At 39.0% G+C, this 20,030-nt stretch overlaps 1 protein-coding gene across 1 annotated transcript in view; it reads right to left on the reverse strand.

Moving 5' to 3' along the window:
* LOC126235420 (NFX1-type zinc finger-containing protein 1-like) overlaps nt 1-18,268 on the reverse strand; it is a 362,382-nt gene extending 344,114 nt beyond the window's left edge. Inside the window, exon 1 of the mRNA XM_049944143.1 lies at nt 18,128-18,268. Within this exon, the coding sequence (XP_049800100.1) occupies nt 18,128-18,268 (141 nt within the window). The remainder of the gene's footprint in view (nt 1-18,127) is intronic.
* Between the last annotated feature and the right edge of the window lie 1,762 nt (nt 18,269-20,030).

Here is a 20,030-nt window from a genome sequence, read left to right on the forward strand (position 1 = left end):
TTGTTTTTTACAAAATGTACACTTAGGAGAGAGCCTACTTTGTTTTGAAATGATTTTTTGTAACTAACTAAAATTGTTCTTGTTTTCAGAAGTAAGAATGTTTGTTTTCTTAATAAGGTATTGTACAAACCTCAATGGGTGTACTATAACAAGACATTGTAGTAAACTCTATGACAATCCAAACTTTTGTGGACATGATTGGTATTCTCCAGCTTTCGAGCTCTGCTTCTTTTTCTAGGACAAAGTACACTCATTCACAAACACACTACAAACACATCCTAATGCACACTACTGCCGTCATGGTTTCTCTCTTATGCTTGGGTCTGGGTGCCCTGTCCTTCTTTTTTAACCTTCCCAAAGAAACCATTGTTCTGAAAGGTACATAGAGTATCACTTCATTTTATATCCATCTAGCAGTAGTACTGCACATTTTGCCTCCTTTTCCACAGCAATCCTCTCAGCCTGCAAGGTCTGGGCATTCACAGAGGGTGGAATTTATGGTAGTTGGGAACTCCAATGTTAGGCACGTGATGGGGCCACTTAGGGGTAAGTCTACAAAGGAGGGGAAGGAAGCTGGTGTGCATTCTGTGCGCAGACTGCGAAGAGCTATACAGATGTGGGGTGGGTGCTTCCGGACACCATGGCGAGTGCAGGGTGCAGCTAACTGCAGGTCATGGCTCATGTTGGTACTGATGATGTGTGTCACTTTGGATTGGAAGAGTTTCTCTCTGGTTTCAGGTGGCTAGCTGAAGTAGTAAATACTTGCTTTGCTTGACTGTGAGATAAAGGTGGAGCTCACCATCTGTAGCATCGTTGACAGAACCGACTGTGGTCCTTTGGTACACAGCCAAATGGTGCATATGAATCAGAGGCTCAGACAGCTCAGAGACCATGTAGGCTGCAGATTCCTCTTCTTGCGCTGTAAGGTGGTGGCTTCCAGCTTCAGCTAAGTAGGTCAGGAGTCCATTACACACAGGAAGTGGCTATACGGATAGTGAGGCCTATGTGGAGGGGTCTGGGCAGTTTTTTAGGTTAGAGGGCTTTGGGAAACTGCAGAAAGAGCTTCAGTTTCAAAGGGTGCAGCAAAACCGAGGAACAGGGTAGACACAGCAAACTGTCTCAGCTATGCTGACAAAGAAGCACAACCCCAAGCGCCAATAAAACGCACTGAATCTCAAATCATTAGTTTCAGAAGCTGCCTACTGTTGGAAATAATTTCAGCTGAGATTTATACAAAGGACCTAACTGTGTTTACAAAGGGCAGATTAACTGTAGTTGGGGTGGAGTGTTTACTCCTGCCAGAAGTAATTTACCCTGTGGTGAAATTGAAGTAGATAGTTCCTATATGTTAGTAGTCGCTCCTATGAGTCATACTTGTCAACTGGAATAAATTAATAATTGGTTCCTTTTACTGACCCCCCCCCCCCCCCCAACTCAGATGATACAGTTGCTGAACAGTTCAAAGAAAACTTGAGTGTCGTTTCAAATAGGTGTCCCACTCGTACCATTATACGAGGGTTGTCAACAAAGTAAGTTACATTTCTATTTCTATCTGCGGCAGTGCTACTATCGCAGTTCCGAGCATGCACGGCAGTTACTCTGACTCAAGGAGAAGACATGTGCGCCATTTTCAGAGCGCTGCTGCCGATGTGTGCTTTGTAGTGCTTCTTTATAATGTCACCCATAGTTGAAAATGCTGCCAATTGTGAAATCAGATCTGTGATTTGTTTTCTAGATGCAAAGAAAGATAAATCAAAGGAAATTCATCAGCAAAGCTGCGAGGTTTACACACAAAATGCTATGAGTGATTCAATGGTTAGAAGATGGGTCAGACTGTTCAATGAAGGACGTGATCATGTGTACAATGAAGAACGAAGTGGACACCCATCTGTGGTTACTGACGAACTGTCTAATGTGTTACGACCATTTAAACTGCTAAAGTAGACAAACAAACTTCACACTTCCTTATGGGATTACTTACTTGGGATTTGCCGCCACTCTTCTTTATTGGATAGCCGGCTGCTGGAAACTCTCTTGACTTCTTTTCCATCAAATAATGCTAGGAACAGGAACTTCCAAGCCTCTTTAGGCTCATGAAATAAGTAGCCAAACAAACTTTACTTTTTGTCAATCAACGATGTATTTGACTTCCAAGCACAATAAAAAATTCTCACTTTCCACAAAATATGTAACCTCCAGCAAGTCTCTCGTACAGTCGTACATTAGAAACAAATTATTTTACATTCAAAAGAAAGTTGGTTTAGACACCATGACTTTCAGAAAAAGTGTCTGAAAGTATGTCTTGCTGAGTCAATAGTCCACAATACTACTTTTTTTCAACTGTTCTTGTTATAATTAACAATAATGAATGACACATTAAGCACAGAGCGGCATAAAAACTCCATGGTTCTTCCTCTAAAACATCTATGGATTGCCCGACAAGTACTTGTCAGTGCCATTCGACCACCGTGTCTTTCTTCCCTCGACTGATTTTAAACCTGCACACACAATTAAGTGACATGCATTAGGCAGGATTTTACTATCCCACACTTGTATCAGGAATATCATGTGTTCGAGATGGTAGAAGGCTGAGTAGTTCTACAATTTACACAGAAATTATCGGATCACTACATTTCCCCCCTCTCAACACGCGATATTTTATATGTAATCATTATACAAGTAATATCATTCATAACAACATTTCATATCTTAACAATATACATTGTTACACAGGTTTACATACACATCTCTCCTTTCCATAACAACAATCTTTCTCTTATTGTTTCTATACTCTTTTCTTATTTTACTTTGTTATTAAAATATGAGTATTTACTTGTGGTTTTGGTCAGCTTTACTAATATTTAGGAACAGTGAGGACTTTTTCTCTTTTCTTTATTTTCTTTTTCAATCAAAAATGTCAGGTGTATATGACACATGAATAATCTATTTTCTATTCTTATGTTTTTGTACTACCTTTTTCCTAGTAGGTACTATTTTCATTAGTTGTAGCTTGGAGGAACTCTGGGTGAAATAAAAGTGTTCTTTTGACACTCATTTATTTCTACAAAACATAATAATGCTAGTCATTCATAGAATTTATACTTTCCAGAATAATTCCTATAAAATTTGTAACTTTTGTAACAATACTGTCCCCTTCTCCTAGGATCAGCACCTATTCTTTGCTTGTGGGTTGACCTTATGAGAGCACTTCCTCTTTGCAATCTGATAGGTATACCCCTTACAAAACATCTCTACTTTTTAGGCCACAGATCATCCTATCTCCTCGTAGGTACATTTGCCCTTTATATTTAGTGAATGCCGCGTATGCTCCTTTATCTTTTCTGAGTAAGCCTAATGGTCCCATTACTCTAGTATACATTTCTATGTATACCGTAATTAAGTATCTTCTGGTACAGATATAAATTTAACTTAAACATTACATTCATTCTTTAATATATCATTCACTCCCTAGAGTCCTCCTCTACTTATCAACTTTTATACTTCCAATAGATATTATGTTTATTTTTTACAACTTATGTCCCATTATCCTTCAATTCATTGGAGTTTTTAGGGCACTGACATTGGTCACGCCTTATTTCTTATTTATCTATTACTCATTACTATTTTATAGTTGTTCGTTATGTATGGGCACCTCCCCTTATGTATATTCGATGTAGAACCATCATAACTCCCCATATATGTGCGCAGAACTCCCTATGTACACACTTTTTCCCCTACAACACCTGGCGGTTCTCACATTGTGACAGAATTTGTGTTATATAATTTAATGTTTGCGTAGTAGTGTATATTTCTGTATATGTGGATGTGTGTTCATGTAGTCTTATTCTTCGGCCTTCTTATCTAAAGATAAGATGTGGGTTATTAGTAACCACGGAAATAAGGAAGGACTTCAGTAATAGAAGTTTATGAATATGAAAAGAGGGAAAAGATAGACAGGTCCTCAAGACATGAAGTAAGAAAGGAAAAAATAGATGTGGTTGCTAGGATCGAAAACGAGAAAGAAGACAGCCCCAAAGAGAGGAAACCCTTCCCACCCCCATTCACCAGGATCCCTACCTCTCAGGTACTTGAGTGAAATGCTGGAGGTTTGGTGTTAAATTGTCTCCTACAGAACGGACTTGATCCACCTTCACCATCTTGAGGTCCCTGAAGGAAATCCTAGCAACTCTATGGAAACGGCAAATGAAGAAGAATCAGGCACACTTGTTTGTGACGGTTGTTTGAAAGGCGTGATGTGTGTTTTGTGTTAGTCATGATTTATCTGTTCTTGTAAATCAAGCTTCTAGCTACAATACCCACCCCTTTCATAATTTATGCAAACCCTCCCATTTATATCACATCTCGTAAAAGGTATAAAATACTCTATACAAAATAGATCATCTATACACTACGATATAACAACTGTTCAGTTAGTCACATCTTATTATATTTTCCACAAATATAATACTCTATTTAGTTTATTTCATCTAGATATCACCCATTTTCTGTGATTCTCTTAAGTTGTTCTCTATTTTATGGTCATATCCGGTTTTTTAAGCAATAAGATTATAGCATAGTTATAGATTTTAAAAGAATTTAGTACAGGAAAACTATTTTGGGAGAAACACTGAAAACAACTCGGGGTCCAACGGTCATCACTCCGCCCATTAACTCAGAATGTTAATGTCCCTGGGGGATAGATGACAGAATAGTTTAAGATATTAAAGGAATTCGGTGCAGAAAACTATTTTGGAAGAAACACCGAAAACAACTCAGGATCCGATGGACGTCACTCCACCCATTAACTCAGAATGTTAATGTCCCTGGGGGATAGATGACTCTGCCCGAGTCCCTTGGATCTGATATGAACATTTTTTGAGCACTTGCAGACCAGTACCTCTCTTTAAATTTCTTTTGAAAGTCTCCCCACTGCAAATCAGTCAACACTTCACTAGTTAACACCACCTTAGGTGAAGATACCCTTTTTTCTACTTTGTCTTGGATAAACTTAAATTCTCTCCACAGGTAATCTATACCCTTTCTGGTATAGACGGTCCTTCAGACGAAGGAATAAGTGATACGTTCCCAGATGTTATTCTCTCGGTAACCTTTTGATCTATAATTTCTCCAAATTGTTCCTAAAAACTAATTACATTTATAATATCAGAGTTGGCTATTCCCTCTTTGAAATTCTGTTCTACATTATCTACTCGTATACTGACACCTGTAATTTGCAAATGAATGATTGGTATTAATTCATTATTCTTATCTACACTCTCTTTCAAAGTATTCATTCACTGTCTTACATCATTGTATTTAATATTGTACACGTTTTCAAAAGATCCTATCTTTTCAATAAGTTCTGATTCTACATTATTACATTTGTTCTCAATGTCAAGTTCTAACCTTTTTGATAAACTGTGAAAAGTGTCATTCTGTTTCTGACTAAGGTCAGTAAACATATGATTTATATTAGTGGTCAAAGAATTTGTGAACTCGATCTTTAAATCTACTGTTAAATTGTCTACTTTATTACTTAAGGCACTGCATTCAGTCTTCAAAGCACCCATGCCTTCGCACAGATTACCAGAGTCTTTGCTTTGAGGATCTACTTTGATGGTTAACAAACATAGATTTGTCATTTGAATTTTCAGAGTTTCATTCTGACCCTTTAATTGAGAATTTATTAAGTCTATGTTTTTTATTAGATTCACACTCTGAGCATTTAATTGAAAACTCAATGAGTCTAATATAAGATTCTGAGCATTTAAAGTTTCACTCTGAGCTTTGATTAAATTTATCAACTCAGCCCAGACTTTCATAGCCATTGCTGGGTCTTGAGTTTCCTCAACCTGTTTTAGATTTTCCATACTTTTATATGCTTTAGCTCTCTTAATCATTTAAAACTAACTTCAAATATGGTAATTACACAAATAAAAGTTCACTCAACAGTATTTTGTACCACTTCGTACTAAAGTAATGAAGTTTCGTTTCACGCTCACCTGGCGTAGAATTCTCGTAGCGTATGTGAGCAGATGTGGAGGCAGGTCAGCACTGGTGATCGGCAGCTGGTGCTGGTGGCGTCAGATGTAGGTTGGTTTCCACATCTGCGTCCCCACAATGTGTGTGTGAGATGTATACTCCCAGCACTGGATCTTCTTGATGTAAATGCCATGCACGTCTTTCGAGTGGACGCCACTTCAGCGACTTGTGAGTCAATGGGGATGAAATGATGATGATAAGGACAACACAACACCCAGTCCCCCTGAGCAGAGAAAATCTCCGACCCAGCCGGGAATCGAACCCGGGCCATTAGGCATGACATTCCGTTGTGCTGACCACTCAGCTACCAGAAGCAGACATCATCTTGACTGAAGTGTTCTAGGCATACTTCTTCTTAGACAAATATATCGAAATCATCTTTGCTGTTTTATTGTTGTGAATTTTTCACGTCTTCACCACTTTTCATTCAAATTTTGCTCCATAGGATACTTGAACATATTTCAATGTATCTGAGTAAGTCCCTTGTGTTATTATGTTTGGTTGCTATGGCAACACACAACAGCTTCTTTTCTCATATTTGACCGAAAATTGCTGCCCCCCCCCCCCCCCCCCCCCGCCCACACACACAGGTCGCCACGTTCTAACGTGTTGTGAAGACTTTCTTAATAGACCTTCTCTTCTAAAACTTTGCTCTTTCGGCAACTCCGTTCATGTATTTAACTTTCGTGCACATTACAAAATTCTCACTTTCCACAAAATATGCAACCTCCAGCAAGTCTCTCGTACAGTTGCATGATAGAAACAAATTATTTTACTTTCAAAAGGAAGTCAGTTTAGACACCATGACTTTCAGAAAAAGAGTCTGGAAATATGTCTTGCCCCTGACAAGGCTGAGTCAAGAGTCCACAATACTACTTTATTTCAACTGTTCTTGATGTAACTAACAATAATCAATGACACAATAAGCACATAGCGGCATAAAAACTCCATAGTTCTTCCTCTGAAACGTCCATGGATTGCCCGACAACTACATGTCGGTGCCATTCGACCTCCACATCTACTTTCTTCCCTTGACTGATTTTAAACATGGATACATAAACAAGTGACACGCAGTAGGTAGGATTTTATCATCCCACACTCATATCTAGAATATCGTGTGTTCGAGACGGTAGAAGGCTGATTGGTTCTAGAATTTACACAGAAATTCTCAAAACACTAGAACTGGTTCACACAACTGAAGAGAAGATGAAACAAAACTGTAAGTTTACACTTAGTGCCCTTGCTATGGAAGTTCCACAAATCTCACAATCACTAATTCACGAAATTGCTAGTGAAAAACTGAAATTCGAAAACTTTGCTCACGTTGGGACCCAAAATTCTTACTGAACAACACAAAAGACAATGGATGGGCAGTGCACTTCAGTTTTTGACACGCTAGAATGAAGAAGGAGATGGTTTTCTTTCTCAGATAGTCACGGGGGATGAAACTTGGGTATTTACAACACCCATGAAACAAAATGGCAATCAGTGGAATGGAGGCAAACTTCAACCCCAACGAAGGTTAAGCCTAAGCAAATCTTGACACCTTGGGATAGAAAAGGCATTTTTCTGATTGATTTCTTACCATGAGGCCAAACAATCAGTGCACATGGTTACTGCAAGAACATTAAGAAATTGCGCCGCGCAATACAGAGCAAGCGCCGAGGATTACTATCAAAAGGTGTTGTTTTTTTTCCCATGATAATGCCTGACCTCACATGGCGAATGTGACCAAACAACTCTTATGGGAATTTCACTGGGACGTGTTTGTTCATCCTCCATACAGCCTGGACCTTGCTCCTAGCGACTTTCATCTCTTCTTACATCTAAAATCTGTCTTTGGTGGTCAACACTTCAACAATGATGATGAGCTGAAAGAACTTGTTACCACATGGTTGAACACACAGGCAGCAACCTTCTATGAAGAACGCATACAAGAAACTTGTGCCACGCTATGATAAGTGCCTACAAAATTTTGGAAGCTGTGTAGAAAAGTAGTTTAACAGTTGTAGATTTTTTACAATAAATATTTTTTCTGTATCTGTACTAATTTGTCTTATATGACCAAATGGAACTTACTTTGTGGACATACCTTGTAGTTGGTGCTGACTTCAATCTACTCTCAAAATGATGGCGAAAATACATGTTTCATGTCAGTAGTCAGTATAAAATATCATCTGAAATTGCACTGAATGCTTTCTAAGGAAATTAATATGAACATCTAGTTCAGGAGCCCAACTGAATGATCGCAAAAAAATGCTTGACCTCTTAGCAACAAAAAACATCTACATCTACTACATCTACATTTATACTCCGCAAGCCACCCAACGGTGTGTGGCGGAGGGCACTTTACGTGCCACTGTCATTACCTCCCTTTCCTGTTCCAGTCGCGTATGGTTCGCGGGAAGAACGACTGTCTGAAAGCCTCCGTGCGCGCTCTAATATCTCTAATTTTACATTCGTGATCTCCTCGGGAGGTATAAGTAGGGGGAAGCAATATATTCGATACCTCATCCAGAAACGCACCCTCTCGAAACCTGGCGAGCAAGTTACACCGCGATGCGGAGCACCTCTCTTGCACAGTCTGCCACTTGAGTTTATTAAACATCTCCGTAACGCTATCATGGTTACCAAATAACCCTGTGACGAAACGCGCCACTCTTCTCTGGATCTTCTCTATCTCCTCCGTCAAGCCGATCTGGTACGGATCCCACACTGATGAGCAATACTCAAGTATAGGTCGAACGAGTGTTTTGTAAGCCACCTCCTTTGTTGATGGACTACATTTTCTAAGCACTCTCCCAATGAATCTCAACCTGGTACCCGCCTTACCAACAATTAATTTTATATGATCATTCCACTTCAAATCGTTCCGCATGCATACTCCCAGATATTTTACAGAAGTAACTGTTACCAGTGTTTGTTCCGCTATCATATAATCATACAATAAAGGATCCTTCTTTCTATGTATTCGCAATACATTACATTTGTCTATGTTAAGGGACAGTTGCCACTCCCTGCACCAAGTGCCTATCCGCTGCAGATCTTCCTGCATTTCGCTACAATTTTCTTCTCTGTATACTACAGCATCATCCGCGAAAAGCCGCATGGAACTTCCGACACTATCTACTAGGTCATTTATATATATTGTGAAAAGCAAAAGGTCCCATAACACTCCCCTGTGGCACGCCAGAGGTTACTTTAACGTCTGTAGACGTCTCTCCATTGATAACAACATGCTGTGTTCTGTTTGCTAAAAACTCTTCAATCCAGCCACACAGCTGGTCTGATATTCCGTAGGCTCTTACTTTGTTTATCAGGCGACAGTGCGGAACTGTATCGAATGCCTTCCGGAAGTCAAGAAAAATAGCATCTACCTGGGAGCCTGTATCTAATATTTTCTGGGTCTCATGAACAAATAAAGCGAGTTGGGTCTCACACGATCGCTGTTTCCGGAATCCATGTTGATTCCTACATAGTAGATTCTGGGTTTCCAAAAACGACATGATACTCGAGCAAAAAAAAAACACTGACCAACTAGGAAGCATTGTGATGTATACAGGGATTAGTGACCACACGGTGGTTTTAGTTAGATTGAATACTGTAAAATCCAAACTCACCAAAATCAAACGCAAAATACGTCTATTTGTAATAGCAGATAAAAACTCGCTTGGCACCTTCCTATGACACAGTCTCCACTCCTTCCATTCTGACTATGTAAGCGCAGAACATATGTGGTTTAAATTCAAAGAAATAGTATTGATGGCAATTGAGCAATACACATAAAATAAATTGATATGACATCATATTTATCCCCCATGGTACACAAAACAAGTGAGGAAACTATTGCAGAAGGAGAAAAAGAACCATGCCAAATTTAAAAGAATATAAAATCCCCACGATTAATGAAGTTCTCCAGAAGCTCGAAATTTTGCAGAAACATCAATGTGAGTTGCTTTTAATAGTTTCCATAACAAAACTCTGTCTTGAAATCTGCCAGAAAACAAAAACATAGATTCTGGTCGAATGTAAATTACACCAGTGGCAAGACCTTCACTGCATGATAACAATGGTGATGTTATTGATGACAGTGCCATTAAAGCAGTCACTAAAGATGGTTTTCTAAAATTCTTTCACAAAAGAAGATGAAGTAAATATTCCACAATTCACATCAAGAACAACTGCCAACATGAGTAACTCACAAGTAGATATCCTTGGTTTAGCAAAGCAGCTTAAAACACTTAAAGAAAAACGAGGTGTCTGGTCCAGATTGTATACCAGTCGGGTTCCTTTCAGAGTATGCAGATACAACAGCTCCATATTTAGCAATCATATACCATCACTTGCTTGTAGAAAGAGCCATATACTAAGACTGCAAAGTTGCACAAGTCACACAAATATGCAAGAAAGGAAATAGGAGTAACCCACATTGAATTACAGACCCATATCACTAACAGATTTGCAGTAAGATTTTGGAACATACACTGTGCTCAAACATTATGTATCACCTTGCAAAAAATTATTTATTGACAAACAGGCAACATGCATTCAGAAAATGTTCTTGTGAAGCACAACTAGCTCTCTATTCTCACAAAGTAATGAGTGTTGTTGACAGGCGGCGTCAAATAGATTACATATTTTTAGATTTCCAGATGGCTTTTGACACTGTTCCTCACAAGCGACTCCTAATTAAATAGCATGCCTATGTAGTATCATCTCAGTTGTGTGACTGGATCCATGGTTTCCTGTCAGAAAGGTTACAGTTCCTAATAACTGAAGGAAAGTCATTGAGTAAAGCAGAAGTAATCTGTGGCATTCCCCAACAAAGTGTTATATGCCCTGTATTGTTCTTGATACATAAATGTTTTAAAAGACAATCTGAGCAGCCCTCTTAGATTGCTTACAGATGATGCTGTCATTTAAAATCATATGAAGTCATCAGATGATCAAGATAAATTGCAAAATTATTTAGACAAGGTATCTTTATTTAGACAAGATATCTGTATGGTGCAAAAGATGGCAATTGAGTCTAAATCATTAAAAGTGTGAAGCCATCCACATGACTACTAAAAAGAATCCACTAAATTTCATCTAAAAGCTGTAAACTCAGCTAAATACTCAGGGATTACAATTACGTAATACTTAAGTTAGAATGATCACACGAACAAAGTAAACCACTGTGGAGAATCCTTTACAAAAGTGAAAGTGAGAGACACGTAACAAACTTTGCTTCGTAAATGAGTCAGTGTGGTATTCTATCATGGGCCACTTTCTGGAACACTTCTGAAATGAATGGAATGAGTTATCAGCTACAACTTAATTTGTGCTGTCAGACCTTTGCAAAATGTGAGCACACGGACATCAGAGGTTTACTGGAGCAAAATACTTTATTGCAGTCACTATATTTAGCAAACAATGTGAACAGGTAGTGCAGCAATTATTACTGTCCTTCGAGTATTCATCAGAATCTAAACTCTGAAGTAAATCATTCTTGAATGTATGAATACTGAAGAAGGAGGCAGCAAGAACAAACATAACACACAGCACATAGGAAACACATAAAAATTCACAGCAAGGAAAAAAAAATATTACACAGGGACATAAAAAGTTCATAGGAAATACAACACTCCTGCTGGCTAGTGCAGAAGCTGCTTAGCAGCTGTGATTCTCTTGTTATCATGCATGTGACACTACACCACTAAACATAGGGGCCTCACTTGGCACGAAATTGATTTTTGACTGTGGTGATGCTATACAACAACATAGCAGACACTACATCAGCCCCTGTGATAGGAGCAGAGAGTCATCTCGGAATGGGGCACATGAACACCCTTCACAGCTGGAACTGGTTTTGCGTGCTTGTCATTGGTCTGTATCGGCTGTTTGTTGCCCCTGTACTGGAGATTGTGACATGGCAGTGGAAAATGTGGATGGTGACTAATCCCTGAAAATGTACACGGGCTTGAGAGAGTTGATGGCAATGGTTATTGGCTTTCTGCTTACCATGATGTCCAGCATCTGTGTGCTTCTCCACAGAACATGGTATGTGCCACGGAGCGCCTGTTCAGAGCATCATGTGCGAGGACCTTTCTAAGTTGCGGGGCACATAAGTGGTCAGCATACCATATCTGGAGGCTGTGGAAGGTCATATTAAAGTGATGTGGTCCCTTAACTGTTGAAGAAATTCCAGTTGATCTTGCAGTGCTGACTGGAGTGAACTGGTCATAACAAATTCTCTGGGAAGACACAATGGTTCACCATAGACCAGTTTTGCAGCCGAGGAGTCCAAGTCCTGCTTATAGGTCATTTATAGTATCAGGACAACTATAGGGAGGGCAGAAGTCCACGGTGTTCCATGGCACATTAGAGCCACATTCAGTGAATGCTACCATCTTTCAATCATTCCATTACTGGTGCAGTCATGGCTGGTAGTCTTTTGATGAACATCCCCACAGAACTCTGCCAGCTGGACGAATAAATCCAATGCAAACTGGCTGCCACGATCAGTGGTTATGCATAGTGGACAGTCAGTGGTTATGCATAGTGGACAGTCAGTGGTTATGCATAGTGGACAGCCAAACCTAGTTAGCCAAGTTGATCCGAACGCAGACGCTAAGGTTTCCGCTGTGACATTGTCCACAAGTTTGCACAGGTACAAAAAAGAGTGGTTGCATCTGGAAAATCTCTGAGGGGCAGGACAAGTTATAGCATTGACATTGGAGGCACGTCCATGTCAACTTTCAGAATCTCTCTCCATCCCTGCCCTCACAAAATTTTGTGACACAAGGGGAAATATTAAGTGGGCTCCGGGCTGGCACAGACTGTGCAAACTGTCGAAGACTTGCTGCTGAAATGCAGTCAGTATGAATGGTTGTGGTCAACAACACTGACCAGCTGCAACTTTATCACCAAAATGGTATTGTTGATGAAAATCTGGAGCTCTCGGTCGCTCTGCTGTGTCTTGGCCATTTCCGAAAAGTCCATTGGTCGCAACGCACTATTGCCGCATAAAAAACTATTGGTCAGCACATTCTCAATGCTGTAAATGTGCTTTATGTCCATGCTAAATAGGCTTATAAAGGATGATTGAACTGATGGGGACAGCAGACGATGCTATTCTGTTTGAAAGCATAGATCAGCGGCTAATGATCCATGAAGATTGTACACATCCTTGCTTCTATTTGTAGCTGGAAGTATTTAACTGCCTTTTACACAGCCAGGAGCTCGTGAAAGCACACACTACTCTTCTGTTGCAATGGTGACAATTTGTGTGAGAAATACGCAAGCGGTTCTCACAAGTCATCTAACAATTTTTGCAGTGCCATGCCAATAACTGTTTGACTTGCATCTGCTACCAACGCCAAAGGCATGTAAAGCTTGGGATGCACCAGGTGTGTGTGTGACCACCATCCCTTGCTCTGCAGCCTTGAAGATGGAGCACATTGCTTCCGACCACTGCATTGGGGTACTGTTTCTGAACTTTGGGCCGGTGAATGCCACACTGTGTAGTTCTTGCAGTTCTGTTGCACACAGTAAATGACGGTGATAAAAAGTTTAGCATTCTTAGGAGTCGTGTAACTACTAGGTCATTGTCAGTCACAGTATCTGTAGAATTACTTTGATCTTCTCTGTTAGTGGTAGGGAGCCTGCAGATGACATTCGATGGTGTAGGAAAGTTGTCTCGTGTTAATACATTGAAAGATCTGCCTCAGTTGCGAGAATTTTCTGGTCTTTACCCAGGTTTTGGCTAAAATAACCTAGCCTTCTTCAGAAGCATAAAATTACTATGACATGCCAGAGTAAGGCACAGTCAACATTAAAAATTAAAGCCTATAGTTCCGTGGTACCACACTGAATAAAAACTACTTAACTGAAGTCCAGCCCTGTCATCACTTCACTGTGTGGTCAGTTGGCAGCAGCAACTATTAGTGCCAACGTAGTTGCTGCTGCCAACCGACCGCGTGGTGAAGTGATGCCGGGGCTGGACTTCAGTTAAGTAGTTTTATTTTGACATGATACCACAGTACTATAGGTTTTAATTTTTAATGTTGACTGTGCCTTACTCTGGCATGTTACAATAATGTTATGTTTCTGAAGAAGGCTAGATTATTCTAGGCGAAACCTGGGTGAAGACCAGAACATTCTCGCAACTGAGGCAGATATTTCAATATATTAGTGTATCACAGTTGCTGACGGGGCTGCAATATACTAAAAATGCCTCACGTTACCCAAACACACACTTGGCCTTGTTTAACACCACACCAAACTGCTCCAGATGTTTAAATACCTCTTGACGATGTTGGTGATGTTGCTCCCTGGTGGCAGAACACACGAGTTTATCACCTAAAGGAGCAAAGCAAAATGGCAGTCCCTGCAGAACGGAAGCGATAAATCTTTGCCAGTTTTGGGTAGCATTTTGTAACCCAATCCAATAACACTGTAAACCAGCTGATTGTTGGCTACATCTGCAGAGAGATGCTAATGTGCCAAGAGGTCAGGTCCTGTAACCGGCTCCATATAGTTGGAAATGGTGAAGTCCCAAGTGAATGGGTGGCGCAGTCCAAAAGTCAACTTGATCTGCTGCATTGCATACACTTAGATTAGTGGGTCATTAGCTGCTGATAAATGGAATGCTATTGATGGTCTACAGTATGCACTGAAGATCTCAGTAGTATGCTTAAATCTGAGATATTCTCTATAAAATTCTTCTGGCTGGACCTTCTATCATTAATGAACAGGTACCATGACTTTCAGGACACTCAGTTTTGCCCAATACTGAGTGCTGCTGACATTTGAGTATGAACATGGTGCAATACATTTTTGCGTTTGTTCACCGAACCTACTGTGGGACCAAGTACATGTGTTGTTCCGTGCTCAATGATGCAGCACTAGTCAACGATCAGCTTTGGGACCTCCGGATTAATGCTGGTTTTGACCTTTCATATGTATTCGTTTGAGGTTGTGCAGCAATCACATCTTGTACTTCTGTGGCATAGCAGTGGTCAAACTGACTCATGAAGAGGGCAAATTTTTTCGAGTCATAAGTCCAGCACAACTAAAACTGGTTTCTACTTGGGTGAACCAAAGGATTGAGTTGTTCAGCCAGAACGGATGCAAACAGTCTGCTAATCTACAAACTGTTGGCACATTGGTCATCTTGTGTAATAATTAAAGCCAATGGTGGCTGTTCAACTTTCTTCAGCTCAGATTACATTGGGGTCACAAACTATCAAGTAGATCTCAATTTGAGCTGTCCGACAGATGCAAAACATGAACACAATGAGACAGGAAGTTTACTGGAGCAACATACTTTACTGAGTAACTGTATTTAGTGAAGAAGATAAACAGGAAGTGTAGAAATTGCTACTGGCCATGAGTTTTGATCAGAAAGTAAACTCTGAGGTAAATCATTCTTGAATGTACGAATACTCGAGAGAAGTCAGCAAGTAATTACTATTGTAACCCGAAGTGATAGAATCAAGAACTGAACATAAACCATAGAACACACAAAACATATAAAAATTTGCAGCAAGGGATAAACTATACACAGAGACATCAAAATTTATTAGAAAACATACACCTCACGGCTGGCATGGAAGCTGCTTGACAGGTGCGATTCATCTGTTATCACGCACATGTGATACCACACCACTAAACACATGAGCATCACAGGTTGACGCAAACTTGACAGTTGACTGTGGCAGTGACACGCAACCAAGTAGCAGACACTAAAGAATGACATAGGTCAGAAATTAGTTGGTTTGCGTATCTCCAGTTTTGAAATGGTTGTTACTATAGCATATGTAAGTCTGGCAGGTAATATGCCCCAAGTCATTGATTACAAAGATAGTTTCTTGGTAATCCTATGAAGTTGGCATAATATTTTAATACTCTTATAGAAAGACTATCATGGCCAACAGAATTACTGCTTTTAGTGACCTGATGAATGTTGTAATCTCTTTAGGGACTGTTGTGCAAAACTAATGTTTGTTGGTGGTGTACACAGTGTCTACATAAGTAAAGTCTGCCGCAGCTATTTTCTGGGAACTCAGTTCCATTTCAGAGTCTAGGTTTGTTTGCTTCTTGTTACATATTTTTAATATTTTTTACTTTATTATTGGAGTGTTATATTTTTTTAGCAAAGTATATGAGTTTTGTTTTTTTAATGACACATTGAATGATTTTTACAACACCAGTGGTAGGGGAGTAGCAAATCTTGACTGCTGCTTACCCCTCTTCCTTCCCCTTCAACTCTTTTGCCATAAGGTGAAGGCATTGGCTCTGAAAGCTTGTAAAAAGTTAAACCCTTTTGTGTGCTTGTTCCCCCGCCACTGCTTGGTAAGTAGATTTTTTTTATCTATCCATTTACATTAATTAGTAAGTAAACTTTACTGTTAATATTTGACCATCATTGTCAGATAAGCCACTGAAAATTGGTTTTGCAGCTAAATCACTGCAGGCTGCTAGGTCTAAAAACAAACTATCAATGACTGTTGCACTATGTCCTTCAATACACTTAGGAAAATTTACTGTGGAAAATAATCCTAAGCTGAACATAAACAACCTTATGTGACCTCGGTCAGTATTACCTTAGAAAATCAACATTAAAATCTCCACAATGATTCACCAGTTACATCTGTGTAACTATCTGAGAGCTGATCATACATCCAGTAAAATCTTGATCTGATTTCAAACTGCTATCAAAATTGACAACTTGCTGTAAATATTCAGAAAAGTGAAAATTGTGCATTTCAAAAAATGTGAAAAATTAATATCTTTTAACTAAAATATCAATGAATGACAACTGGAATCAGTCAACTCAAGCATATACCACGGTGTTAACAATTTGTGAGGATAAGAAATGGAATGTTTACAGTCTCAGTCATAGATAAAGCAGGCAAGATACCTCAGCTCATTGGTAAGATAATGGAAAAATTAAGTGAACCTACAGAAGTGATTGCTTAGAAAATACTAATGAAACCCATTCTAGAATATTGCTCAAGTGATTAGGATCCTTACCAAAGTGTACATACAGCAGATAATAAACATGTGGTGTACAAATGATACCAAGCTTTACTTGTTTTGTAAATAAAACCTCCTTTTCCTGCTGCCCCTTAATTTACTTATCCCAGATGCGTTTCGCCTTTTTCTCATTCAGAGGCATCATCAGTGGGATGATTTGCTGATCTGCATTTCCTCTCATCTGGTCTGCGTTTCCTCTCATCTGGTCTGGAGGTCACACTACCACTTTATTACTGACATATAAGCACAAATTTGTATTCTGACCTTCTTCACATTGTCCACCATGTTGCTCCTTCTTTTTTGTGGTGTACTATTGATCTTTTGCCACTCGATATAACTATTTCATCCGACACTGCTTTTAACAATGTCTATATTGCAACTCCATTGGAGCTGTAACATTGATGTTGTTCAATAGCACCCCACGAAAGTTACTTATGAAGTTTCCAGAACCAGTATTATCTGTGGAAACTAGGAATATACTACAGTCCCCTACACACTGCTCCCACAGCCACTGTGAAGACATTAGATTAATTACAGCATTCATTAATCCCACACCTTGTATTAAAATGTTATGAGAAAAAATCATAATTTGTGGTACAATGGGAAATACTTTCTGCCATGCCCTCCCCTGTGGCTTGCTATAGATGTAGACATACATTTCATTGAAACAACACAAGAAAACTTCAGACTTCTTTCGAATAATATTTCATGTGCCTGTTTTAGTTTCCATTTTCTAATTTAATCATGAAATGGAAATGAGCGTATGGCATCGTTGGCTGGGAGGCCCTTATTCGGGGAAGTTTGGTCGTCAAGTGCAAGTCTTATTTCATCCGATTCCACATTGGGCGACTTGCGCACCGGTGATGAGGATGAAATGATGATGAGGACAACACAACACCCAGTCCCGGAGCGGAGAAAATCTCCAACCCAGCTGGGAATCGAACCCGGGCCTGCTTGCATGGGAGGTGAGCAAATTACCACCCAGCTAAGCAGGTGGACATTTAATCATGAGATTTTATGTCACAACAGAGTTTGTGTATTACACTGAAAGTTTATCACATACCTCTTCTTCATGAAATCTGTGATTGATGAAAAACAGGTTTTTTGTGATCCCTTTCACCTTCTCATATTGGTAAACAGATGGTGCACTCTTTAATGTTGGATAAATCATTGGAGTGATAAGATTTGCTATTTCTGGCCTCATCCTGTGCTGAACTTCCAAACAGTCATATTGCATTCCGTTCTGAAGCATCCGTTCAAACAACGAAATGTCAAAATTAAAATTTTTTGCTAACTCAAAGACTGCAGTTGAAGGTCGCAGCTGTTTGTGATCACCTGAAAATTAATAAGTTTTTTTATTGGCATCAAAATTTCCTAATATATGCAAGCAATTTTACACATCTGTAATTTTTCACAAGCTGTGCTTCAAATGCAAGGAATTCAGTAACAAAATAGACTACAAACTCTTGTTCGTGATACAATTCAATAAAATAAACACTGAATAATCATACACTATGTTACATAAAACAAAAAGACATTCTGTTAAAAAGTCATCTCTCTCTGAACCATTAGAAGTAGTTGTAATATTGAGCAGTTAGTTATCTTTTGTTTATCATACTTACCTATGAGAATGAGATGTTCACAGGCCTTTGTTAAAGAAATGACAACATGTGACTCTAGCACTTCTGCTGCTTCTTCAACTATTACTGAAAGGAAAAGAAAATTTCAATTACCAGTTTATGAAGTTACTCTTTATCAAAAATTTCTTAAAATATTATACCATGAGAAAATTATTTACATTACTATATTGTTTAACAACTACGTTTACAGGCACTTAACTATGTACTGTATACTGCAATTAAGTCAAAAAATGGGAAACTAATTAGTGCAAAGCTGATGTCACACAGAAACAGGGCAAGTCGGACCATACATGGGGGGAGGGGGAGGGACAGGGGGGGGGGGGGGGCAAATTTGGAGGGCGCTCAATCTGGCTGGAAGTTCAGAAAATGCCAACAAACTGTATTATAAAATATAAATAAAAAACACAATGTAACCAGTCACAAAACTTTAAGTATTTATTTACAACGTGTTTAGGAGGCTTCATTCCATCGTCAGCTCCTGATGATGAATTCTGAGTTTTATTATGTAAAATAAACTGGATATTTATTTGGTCTGTTCAAAAAATTAATAACTGCTATTGTGTACAAGAAGAGGATCTATAATACTAAAATTAAATATACGATGGTTTGAAGGAGCACAAAATTGATGCTGACCATGTGGACCATTAAACCCCTAACTAACCTGTTTCCACCAGTAACAATTCATTTCAGTTACTCTACACTAAGCCAAGTTTTAATGATTAACTTTATCTGATGCTGTTATTACATAATGTAATTTTCAAAGATTGGAGAATGCTCACATTCTGATGAGCAAAAACAGTTAATAAATCACACAATATGTGACCAGTGACAGTTTTATCTACATAGTGAGTGAGTTTCCAGATATAAATTCCCACATAATATAACAAACATATCAGTCAATGAAGTTTTGTAATTCAACTCTGTAATTTCTGTTAGAATTTCTGGAGTAGTAGATCATGGTTGTTGCATAAAACTATTCATTAAAATTTTGTCCCGGTATGCGGGAGGTATCTTCAGATATAAAACACTGGCAATTGCATCAAAGCTGAAGGGCCCTCAAACTGCTTTTGATACAGTATATTATTTATTTCTAAAGATGTTTCCCACAGACAAGGACAAAACACTAGTGAATAGATTTGTGCATCAAGCATAGCCACTCAGAGAGGGAGTTTTAACAGAAGTAAACTCTGTATGTGAGGAACCTTTGTTTTGTTATCAATACTGTAATATTTTCCAAGAGTTAAATAGTCCTTGAGCATCACTTCATGTCTGATGTTTCATAGGCTCTCAGGTAGATGTTAACTCTCTCATTCCAAACACATTATC

Source organism: Schistocerca nitens, chromosome 2 (assembly GCF_023898315.1).
Source record: "Schistocerca nitens isolate TAMUIC-IGC-003100 chromosome 2, iqSchNite1.1, whole genome shotgun sequence".
NCBI classification, from domain to species: domain Eukaryota; kingdom Metazoa; phylum Arthropoda; class Insecta; order Orthoptera; family Acrididae; genus Schistocerca; species Schistocerca nitens.